We start from the raw sequence: 11,755 nt of genomic DNA, 5'->3' as shown, positions 1-11,755 counted from the left end.
AACTAAAGGTGTGCGGCTGCTGCTGTGAGGAAATATCAGCCTGAAATTACAATGGGTTTTAATGGAGACATGTTGAAAGTTTTTGTCACTTCATGCCCTCAAGAGGCATTTTGTTTAATTATTTTTTGCTTAATTATTTGTCATTTTTCAAGCTACGAGATGTTTTCCTACGTTTGTCATGAAAAATGATGTCTCAGGAATGTAGGGTTTGGGAATTATGGCAGTTTAAAATATGAAGGCAAATTTCAAGATTTCCTACCCTCTAGCTGTGACATCACGCACTCTAGTTAATGTTAAAATCTGAAGAAAGCCTCTTTACCAAGGTCTGAACAATGTTTAATATCTCTAAAAGTAAGAATCAGATTTAAAAGTTGTGTTACACGAATAATGTCAGAAAGATGTGTAACATTTTAAAGTTGGAATGAGGTTTCTGAGTGAAAGTATGAATGAACAGTGAGCAGTTGAAGTCGCATGAAGATTGTTCAAGTCTGAAGATTTTCTCCATTGACTTCAATGGTTAAAAATGTGATGAATTATGGGATGTATCTCTGGAATTCTGAAAGTTATGAATAATCCAAATGATAGCCATCGATTCCCGACCGAGCTGAACGTTTTGATGTTTGAACGGAGTTTCTGCGATGTTGAATGCAGGAGGAGAAGAGGTGCAAAATTCCGGCGGAATAATAACAATTTTGTCCGTAGAATAACATATAGTTGGAATGCTGTATCTATCAGCATTCCCACTAAATTAAGAAGTCAAATATTAGCCTCTGGAGTAGATGTATATTGTAGCAGAAAATGTAACAACTCAAAATGTTCTTTATTTTTACTTAGTTACTTCCCACCACTGTCTTAATCTAAGAGTACTTTATAGTAAACTGCGGCAAACTGAATACAGACCACAGCACCGCTGAGCCGCTAGATGTCACCCAGGGTCCGTGTAGACTGCAGACACACCCACACACAGTGCGGTCTGTCTCATTCATGATTTTATTAGAGAAAACATTAAACATCTAGCAATAACTATTGAAAACATATAATTTGACTTAGTATGAGTATCTTCTTACTGTTTAAGCACATTGCAGTCCACAGTACTCTTCATAATTCTTCATTTTTGATCAGGCATGTTACTGGCTAGCTGTGCGGTGCCTGAAGACCCCTCTGATCGTTGATCGGTTGCAGTCACCGGTAGCCGCGAGCTTTCAGCGCCACTTAACGGGTTTAGCGGCAGCAGCGATTATTCCTGGACTAAAGAGAAAGCAGTACTGCGGGACTGGAGTTGAGCCACTATTGTTGAAGTTTGGTGCAACTTTACCGCTAAAAGAGTACACAACAGACCGCTCTGAAGACTCTTTAGCCCGTGGTCATGGACTAAAGAGCGGAGCCAGGCGTCCGGCCTGCGGATCATAACGTTAGCTGCCCGGCTAGCGGATGGGAAGCTCTACCCTTGTTTGGGTCGCTGTGCTAACTGGCTACGTGCTATCTTTGTTAGCATAACAATTAGCCAGGCTTGTTTTGATGTTGGCATATTGAAGAAACCTGCTGTGTGCAACTACAATTACACATTTCTGGAACTTTCTCTAAGTTTTAAATGAACCTTCGCAGCTAATGTTGCACAATAAGTAAGCTAGCGAGCTAACGTAACGTCTTTGTCATACAAAGTATAGTTTTTTTGGCAGAGATGATTTGTGGGATTAAATAATCTCTCTTCGTTTTTTTTTAAGGATTGCATGCTGATCCTCAACCATAAATTAAACACAATCCAGACCGCACAGTCTCTCTGCTCCTCCACTGTCCTTTACACCCCGTCCCACCGACTACTGTCTTCTGTCTTCGGCCGGCTTCAGTGGCTGGCCACACGGACCTGAGTGCCCAATGGAGGACCATGACAATATGGACTATTTCTACCAGCAGTTAGTGCAGAAAGATGTTAGCCGCAGGTTGCAGGTGGGTCAGGACCTCATTGACTACCTGAATGATCCGGACCGCTCCTCGGACGTGGAGCAGGACAAACCCCGGCTTGATAAAACCATCGACGAGCTGGCAGGATGGGTGAACTCCAGCAATTTCAAGGTGAGAAATCTTGGCCTGTCAACACATCAGGGTATTGCAGTGTCACTGCAGCAGCCAGCCCCTCGTGTTGTTTATTAATACTTGTCCACTAGTTTAGCTTGTGAGCTGCAAAAAGGTTTGTTAAGATGTTACAAACTCTAGCAGAGATAAGGGATTTCAAACGGGCTGTCATCACCTAATGGTATAAAGATGGATATTTAATTACAATTCAGATATTTTAAACGGGTTGCCACTTTTTCTTATCAGCCAAGACAGAGGATACACATATTAATTTCATTTTTTGTATTTGGTGTATAATCTTAGAACATCTATAAAAACGTAAGGCTTTGTGTTTATCTGTGTCACCCTAGTAGTATTTCTGGATCACAATAGGCAGACATATTTAAATGCAACCCCAGTGACAGAGTTGGACGTTTGCAGGGCATTCCTGTGGTTTGTCGGAGTTTATATGGTTGTATTGGCTGAGACTGTGTCTGTGTTGAGGACCCATTGTCAGGACTGTAGACTACTGTAGCCCTGGATGGGGGAGGGGTCAGCAGACTCATTGTTGTACCCGATGCTTTCTCTCCATCCTTTGCTCTCTCTCTCTCTCTCTCTTACAGACACATATTCTCAATCTCCCTTTTTGCCGTTTCATATTTTTTCATATTGCTGTTTCATGCTCTGTTTGTGTGTGACAGCCTTGTCTACACGCTTTGCCATATCTCAGAAATGCAGGAATGTGACATTTTTGCCAAGGTATCACAAAGATCCAGACAGCCAGTCAAAACAGTCTGAAATCCTTTTTCAAAGCGTGCTGAAATTTGACTTTTAAATCTCGTTTTGCTTTGATTAAATGATATGCACTGACATGCAGGAATCAGTAAGACTCGAAGAGTGTGGAAATGTTGCGTTACAGAAGCATCCTCTTTAAGTCTCTTTCCAGGGGTATAAAAATGTTCCTTAAACTTGTTTGTCCTTATGTTGACATACGCCTTTTAAATTGAACTTGTTACCCATTCCTATCCACCATGTGTGATGTGAACCTTTGCCACCTCTTACATCTGCCTACCAAGGGTTTCATCTCTAGCTGTAACAAGCCAAAGCATCCCTTTGTTCAGATTTGCTCCTTTACTTGAGCTCATGTCTGGCAGTGATGAGCAAGTGAGTTGTGATCCCCAGAGTCCCTCACACAGCGGGCTTTTAGTGATGCTTATTGGCACCCTGTCAGCCAGAAGGACAGAAGAGTTGGCTATAAGCAAGATGCTGAGTCAGCACAGAGAGAGGGATTAATGGAGAGATGATGCAGAGTTGAAATGTGGGGGAGAATCAAAGAGTTAGAGGGGAGAACCCAGAAATTGAGGGCTAAATGGGGCAAAGGAAAACACCAGTCAGGACTCTTAAATAGATTCAATGTTCGTAGAAGGCGACTGTCGCATCCAAGTTCCTCTTTTGGGTATGGATACAAATCATCCCATGGCCCTGTTTCACTTGTGTGTCCTTGTCTGGGTCTTTTTTTAACAATGGATCCATTACACCTTATCCTTTCTTTCCTCAATCAATAGATAGAACTGTAGATTCCACTCATACGCTCAGCTCTCACAGCATCACAGAGGCCTCAGCGCTCCTGTGAGGGACGTAAACAGAGGGCATTAATATTGCATGCTGCATTTATGGGCGGCAGAGATGACTGAACACTGACTTTATTGATCGAGGGTTGATACTGCTACCAGGCTGGCTTGACGAAACACTCTGATCCTTGTGATTTTGCTCAAATAAAGAGTATAAAATATGCTTCATAATGTTTAACTCAACTTTTGATACAGTATTTATCACAGTGCAGGCTTTACGGTACAATACACACAGGCTCAAGTCTTATTTCAGTATTTAAAGATTAAATATATTCACCGCAGTGATAACATATTGTTATTTCTCTTTCAATCAATGAATCTATTTTTATGTTAGCCTGCTTTTCCTGTAAACTCAACTCTCCCTGCAGATGTTTCACTGTATAAACCTTCGAGTGAAGATACTTGATTGCTGATTTTTAGATGTTTTTGTTTGCTTTATTATCAGTAGAATAATAGTTAAAAGACAAAGTCCAGCTTTATTTGTCTTTCACATTCTGCTGAGGTAATAACCCTCAGTAATGTTGGGCACCACTCTTTGTGGAGAGTTGTGTTTATTATAATTCAAATGTAACTTGGTTAATATGGCAATAAAATGTCCTAATATTTAATCTGGCACTACACAAAACAAAGGGGCATTTTGCCATTGCTTTGTAGCATGAAAATATGTTCTAACATCGATTTACCAACTCCACAGTCCCACAGTTTAAGCAGGGATTTGAACTAAGAAAGGCTTCCATTCACTCTATTCACATATTTTTTGACACATATCGGATCTATAAAAACAAAAAATAATAGTTATTTCTTCATGAATTTAGTTGTTTTGTTGTTATGATTAATCACAGAGCTTATGGTTACATCCCCAAATAACTTATTAAGTCCAACCAACAGGACAAATCTAGTTTTTCACCTTTGCATCATAATGAGAGCATTTTGCTGCCATGGCAGAGGTCTTCACTCCTCAATTGTCTTTCTAGTTGTTTTGAGCATCGATATCCATCCAGCACATTTTGTGCACTCCTAAATCTTGCTGTGAGAACTTTGGACCTTTTAAATCACTTAAAGCTTGTCTAGAATCCAGAGTAAACCTGAACATGGTATGTGAATTAGCCGGCTAAGCCAACATACGCTCCAACCTTAGTCTTCACAAAGAACCATTCATACTGGACTAAATATTTACCCTTTTTTCCTGAGCATACCTCAGTCACACTGATGTTTTGAAGATTGCCCTCTAAAGATGCTTTGGTTAGGTAGACCCAGCCACCTCCACGTGCCCTATGTTTGAAATATTTGGGGTGATGCCCAAGTGCTTATTTTGCCTCCCACCTCTTCTTTCCTCCATAATTCCCTCCTCAACTGTAGTCATATTTTGCAGGAAAAATCTTCCCCCTCAGTCTCTTTTGATGCTGATCCATGTCTTCCTGTCAAAGGTAGAGAACTTGCACAGCCTCTTCTATTTCCTCCTCTGTCTCTCTCCGAGGGAAGATGCCATATGGTTGTGGGCGCCAAGCTTGTTGGGGTGCTGAGGGGAGGAGGGGAGGCCGCAGGGCTGCTTCCTGCCTGCACTGTTTCTCCTCCCTCCCCCTAAATTAGGTCAGGATTACAGAGTCATCATAGTGACCTGGAGCTCATGTTTCTTCTCCAGGTGATTTTTGTTTTCTGTGGTATTGCTTGGCCTTCGTCCCTGCATTTCTTCCTCATTGCCCCCATCCTCCCCCCTTTTGTTTTTGTGGTTACCTCCTGGCTTTGCTCTTCAGTCTTCCCTTTGACTAAAATAGGGAAAAAACTGCAGCCTTACTCCCGACTTATGGAAGAGGAGTCTGGAGAGAAATGTTTAATGGATTTTCTTTTTGGACTGCTCAGTTTTGCTGCAGCGCTGCCAACACAAGCATTCCAGGAGCACAGCGCAGTGTGGGATGTGATCCTAATCAGAAACACAGTGGAAAACTCAGCTTTACCACAAGACAAAAATCCAGTGTACCTTCCCCCTAAAAATCATATCATAAGCCAGTGGTGATAGACAGGAGAGATGATTAAGTGTCTTGAGTAAGGGTCTTCATGCATTATTTATGTATTCTACAGTCTACAGTTGCTTAAGTAATAAGACATTATGTTAGTTTCTGATCGGTTTTGTTTGGTTGTTATTTAGAGCAACCGTTGTCTAACTCTGTGGGCCTCCTCTCAGACAAAGCTTGGAAAAAAGGCGCCCCCTCAAACCCCCCTAGTTTACTTACTTGGATTTGCTCAATTCCTGGATGCCTTTGGGATCATGATTATGTTATTTGATCCCATAGGCACTCAACAATTGAGCCAAGATATATATTACTGTTTGATAAAACCTCCGACTGCTCCAGATACTTTAAAAAGGGGTCTGCCATAAGAAATGACTACGTTTATGACTCTGAGAAAGTGGAGATAATGGTAAAATTCCCCCAAACCAAATGTCAAACATTTCGGTGTTACATCTAATTGCCTGTTTTACACCTTTAAAAAAAAAAAAAAAGTACTATCACTTTATCCATAAACACATATTAAACCTCAGTTAAGTGCAATACTTCAGAACGTTGGTATGAAAAACCTGAACTGAGAAATCCACTGTGATTTGAGCTGGCTCGGGTATCTGCACTTGTAAATATTGTGATAAAAAGTGGTTGTACAGTATATTGTGGCAGATGGAGGGGTTAACCGTTAAGGGATGGTCTTTGGAGGGTATGTTTTTGTATTTTATTTTTGGCATTTCATTTCCACTTACACGGTGGATGGAGTTGCTCAATGTAAATATTGTACACTCACTGTATAATGTATACTCTGTGAATACAATGTAAGACTTTGTACACTTCAATGTTTACAAAAATATTACACTGTGCACAGTCTTGGTACAAATTCCTGGTACAGTTCCCGTTAAAGAAAGAAATAGAATTCACTGTTGCCATTCTCTGATGGGTACAGTACTAGTTTCTCACGCTACAAGGCTCCAGATATCTGAGATTTGGGGGCTGAAATCTTTTTTCAAAAAGCTGTCTGCAGACTGACCGGCCTACATCTTAAAAAGGAGACAAGGAGAGACTTGATTCCTTAAACATGACAGCATGAACATTCTCTCAGACTCTGCTGTTTGAGTCAGCAAACCTCAGGAGAAAGTTTGATTCAGCATTTCTTTGTATCTATATAAGGTGCCAAGAGATACAGAAGTATCCGCTGTCATAACTCCAGATTATAGAGCACATTCTTTCCTCAGACTGAGACTCTTATCTCATCCTTCAAACTACAAAAGCAGTTTTGTCTCCTTTTTTGTTTTTCTTGTTAAATAACTTGGAACTTTACCTGCATTGTGTTTTACAATGAATATAAATAATCTTTGAATATTGGACACTGAAACATGAAGACTTTAAATGTTGTTTAAACCTCTGCATGAGAGCCTTATTTTATTTTCAGCCAATTTGTCTTAATTTGACTGCTGCCACTAGGGTGAATGTGTAGGCAGACACTGACTCAGGTCGAAATATTTTTTTGTTTGTTGACATGTTAAATATTATTGTGTGAGGCTTACTATAACATTTGTCTTTGTTCCACTCTGTTGTGTAGGTGGCGCTGCTGGGAATAGACATCTGCGGTGCGTTTGTGGACCGGCTGGGAGAGCGGTTCAGAGGATACCTGTGCACAGGTGAGACATCTATCCCACTCCCACCCTGAATGAAACTATTCATCATGTCTCTGTATTTGTTTTTTAACTGAGCTTTGCGCATGTATGCACACAAGATACACACGTTTTTCCTTCAAATACCTCTGCGGCTTAATTTCTCAAACATAAAATATATTCAGTCGTTCCAGACAGGTAAAGAAACAAGAAAATATTCACATTCAAAGTGTTCGAATCTGATAATTCTCAAACCAATAAGTAGATGGCGATTCATTTAATAAATAATCAAGCTCAAGGTTATTGTATTGTTTCAAAGACTCTTCAGCATTTGACCTACCATTTTGTCTTTCACTTCCCCTTTGTGGTTCCTCTGAGACAGACCAGCAGCAGCAGCGGCGGCTCTAAAGCCTGGCACCACCTCCTCTCTGCCATACAGTACATCCTCTGCTCTCTATATTTAGGCTCTAAATTGTCTGCCATGCTGTAGCTCAGTCTATTACACACCAAAACCACACCTCACATTTATATGACCTCATACACTGAATCTTGTATCCAATTTCATGCTCTCTCTCTCTGTGAGTGAGTGTGAGTGTGTGTGTCTGTGTCTGTGTCTGTATTTGTGCGTGTCTGTCTGTGCCAGCCCTTGTGTGTGCCCTCTGAAGGTGTCCCCAGCTGTCTTTGTCAGGCAGACTGGATCTTGTCAAACACACTCAATCCTGCAGATCACCTCTGAGATGACTGGACCTGTCACACAGAGAAAAAGTCTGCCAACACACACACACAAAGACACACTCTATTTGGCTCACTGTCTTTACCGAAGCCCTGTGTGAGTGTGTTATAGAAGTGTGTGTGTTTCAGATTGATGGTAAAAACATCTCTGAGCCACTGCTGCCTCTGGAATCTCCCTCCCTCCATCTGACTTCCATCTCTCCTTTCCTGTGCTCTCTCTCCTTCCCCCTGCACTCAGCCACCCTCCTCACACACTCCCACACACACTCGGAGGGTAGGAGGATGAGATCATTGACACTGAGCGATCGTATTGATCTACAGGACTGAGTCAGGGCTGCTGCCATTACACCGTATGTGTTCACTTTGGCACTGTGCTGTCGGGCTGTACCAAGTGTGATTCTTTTTAACGTTTGATGCTTCTAAGATCTTTGAATGAGGATTTACTTTTCTGTCCTCGTGTTGTATTAATAAAAAAAATTAATCTAAATCCTCAATTTCAATACAGGGATTCATCTGATTAAATATGTAAGTCTGTTTTTATTTTTTATCAAACAATTTATTTTTGAAAGGCTAAACCCCCAAAGATGTGTTGGATAACACATGCATTTAAATACAAATTTGACCTATTTTTTTCAATAGATTTAGATTTTTTGACTTTATTAGAAATGTGAGTTACAATCTATTTGTAGAAGTAGATTCTCCTGGGACTCTGTCTCTACAATTCAAAGTATAACACTAATATAATGTGTGTATCCTTTATCTGCAACTGTGCAGAACCATGAGTTTAAACATAATAAATATAAATAGATTTCAAATCTTAATGTTAACGTCATGGATAAAGCTCTGAACTATTTGCTACAGCCCTGAGAAAAGTGAAATACTCATATCACAAAAAGATGTGCTTTTCACTTCACAAGAATGTCTTGTTTCTAAGTGATGAATCAAAACAAAGTGACGTAAGGGGTCCGGCAGCTGTGGGCCACTTTGATCGCCCTGTTGGAAAAAGATTAAGCAACTTGCCACACACCAGCAAATTGTGTTCGCTGTGTGTGTGTGTGTGTGTGTGTGTGTGTGTGTGTGTGTGTTTTCATGCTTACTACAGCAGATGATGTTGTGTGCAACAATGCCCCCCTGTCATGTTTTATGTTTGAGGGTATTGTCCTTGTTGCCAACGCAACCAGCTGTGATGGTAACATAATGTACGCGCACACACACATCGCAGGAAAGGAGAGGTGACATCACTCCCTACGCTGAAGTTTCCGACTAGGATTGGTTGTGTGTGTGTGTGGGTGGGTGGTCATGCCCTTCTTGGTGTATTGCTATTATCTCATTCATGGCGCTGATGTCAAAGGGAGGTTTTGAGTTTGATGTAACTCAGAACGTTTTGGCATTTGATAAAAAAGGAAAAGATTCACCAGATTTGACATTTTAGATTTTCAAACAGGGTTATGGAAAAGGACAACCTGTTGTATGTCGTTCATTTTAGACTTTTTGAATTAAATAATAATAAGCCTGGCTAATTTAATAGCTTTTGGACCTCGATGTCAGTGTATGGCAGAGAGGAATAAGATGTATAAGGTCTATCTGAGGATATTGACATTATTTATAGGAACAAATAGTTGATTTTCATGATTTTATGGAATGTTTTGCTAATGGGAAATACTTAATATCACCATACTTTCATAAAAACAGACTTCCAACAGTCTTCACTTAATATTATATTTATAATGTTCACCTTAATGTGATCTTCAGATTAAAAACTGTAGAATAGCTGTTTATCACATATTAAAGCTAAAAAAAACAACAAGCTGAGGGCTCTCTGCCAGCTCAGTTTGAAATTGCACAGAGGATTATAGTAACCATCTGAAACATTTGTGTTATTGCCAAAATCTGTACATTTCAGTGCCAGCATCTAAAGGCTCTTACTCTTAATTCTGTACAGCGCACGTCACTGCGTTACATAGACCGTGCTACTGGAGCAGTTGTGTGTTAGATAAAGTGGAAGTGACACGAGAGCATTTGATGATATGATACTATTTTAGTCACGGTCCATTTCCTATACTCTTTGCTCTGGTTTTATCAGAGCTTTGGTGTTGATGTTGGTATTGCTCAAGTCTTTACATTTCAATGTTTTTTATGTCATCTTTCACACAATCGCATACTGTAGCTAATGATAAACACATACAGTATGTTTGTGTATTAACATGTTTTAAGAGTACTCCACATGGGGGCAGTGTCTATTTGTTGTCCTTTGTCTTTTCTTGTCTCAGTTTCATGTGTGGCCTCATGTTCCCTGTACTTCATGTAAATAGTACACTTTTTAAACTGCAATTTTCATTTATTAACTTTTATTAACCCTTCCCGTTGTCCATCTCTTTTTCTGCCTGTAGTTCTTCCAGCTCTGGTGGACCGGCTGGGCGATGGGAAGGACCAGGTCAGGGAGAACAGCCAAGCTCTTATCCTGCGCTGTATGGAGCAGAGTGCCTCGCCCATGGTGAGAAACACACACTCACTCACTCACTCACACTCACTCACTCACTCACTCACACTCACTCACTCACTCACACACACACACTCACTCACTCACTCACTCACAAATGTTTACGTTATATCAACAAATATAATATTTTATGGACACAACTTAGGAGAAATGTAGATGTTGATCCTTAAAAAGTCTCAGGACTTTTGATGTGTTTCAAGTTCAGCGACTGACAGACGGTGATTAGTAAATGTTAAAAACCGTATTGCATTGTGTTCGGCTGTTTACTGTTAAAGGACTGTCAAAATTGGCCACAAATGGTATTTATATATTCCTTTAAAAAAAAAAACATAGGTTCAAAAACTATAATAATATATTTTTTTGACTAATGTTCGTTTCTGCGTGTTCCTGCTGATGCTTATGTAAGCATTATATTATGCAGCTGATTTTGGAAGTCGAAATAAGGAGTTATCTCTACAACATTTAAGCTTCAGATAAACTCTAGTTATTCCAGTTTTCAGGAAGAATGCACTATTGAGACGAAAAACAGACAGCAGACAAATCACAGCCACCTCCACATCATTAAATGTTCACTTCAGCTGAGAGGAGCTCTGTATTTGGGCTCCCTCACCTGGGTGTTAAAGGAATTACACTTCTACATCTCCACTCAGCTCTGTGTTAGCTACACAGAGCACACTAGCTGCGAAATCTGCTCTACCCCCTGACGAGCTGCCTGGCAGAAGCTTCCTCTTCTCGTTCTTTCAGTCACTCTACCTCATCTCTCCCTTTTTCTCTCTCTCCTTCAGTTCGTTTGGGAAAGGCTACTTCCTGGTTTTAAACACAAGAACTTCCGCAGTCGAGAAGGAATCTGCCTCTGTCTCATTGCCACGCTCAACACGTGAGTAACTTCCCCGTCGCCACCGTATCACTTCCAGGGTGAAATGTGAAAGAAAACACTGGACATTTTAAAGCTATTAAATGTATGCATATTTATTCTTATCTGGTGGGCAGCTCACACATTAGTCTAAACCAACTCATTGATTTATTAATGATATACTGAAGGTATTTTATGACAGAGAGTTTGCTATCTTAATCCTATACTCAGGATTGACCAATAATCTTTTAATGCCTAATAGAAAAATGATTGAAAAACACCCATCATGTGTTTTACTTGTGGAAAAGCCTAAATTACTAATCCTTAAAGAAAAATGTTGCAAAGTTAAACAT

The 11,755-nt window shown here is 40.3% G+C and overlaps 1 protein-coding gene across 10 annotated transcripts in view; it reads left to right on the top strand.

The window, feature by feature from the left end:
• The first annotated feature begins 1,181 nt into the window (after nucleotides 1–1,181).
• Nucleotides 1,182–11,755, top strand: part of clasp2 (cytoplasmic linker associated protein 2) — a 68,122-nt gene continuing 57,548 nt past the window's right edge. For 9 of the 10 annotated variants that reach the window (XM_034125082.1, XM_034125078.1, XM_034125075.1 and 6 more), the window contains exons 1-4: nucleotides 1,182–2,073; nucleotides 7,266–7,344; nucleotides 10,440–10,543; nucleotides 11,335–11,426. In XM_034125082.1, coding sequence (XP_033980973.1) covers nucleotides 1,876–2,073; nucleotides 7,266–7,344; nucleotides 10,440–10,543; nucleotides 11,335–11,426 — 473 coding nt within the window. In that variant the 5' untranslated portion in view covers nucleotides 1,182–1,875. The remainder of the gene's footprint in view (nucleotides 2,074–7,265; nucleotides 7,345–10,439; nucleotides 10,544–11,334; nucleotides 11,427–11,755) is intronic. The other variant, XM_034125074.1, reaches the window with a different exon arrangement.

The sequence above is a fragment of the Trematomus bernacchii genome, unplaced genomic scaffold (genome assembly GCF_902827165.1).
Source record: "Trematomus bernacchii unplaced genomic scaffold, fTreBer1.1, whole genome shotgun sequence".
Classification (NCBI taxonomy): Eukaryota; Metazoa; Chordata; class Actinopteri; order Perciformes; family Nototheniidae; genus Trematomus; species Trematomus bernacchii.
This window is presented reverse-complemented; position numbering and strand designations above follow the sequence as displayed.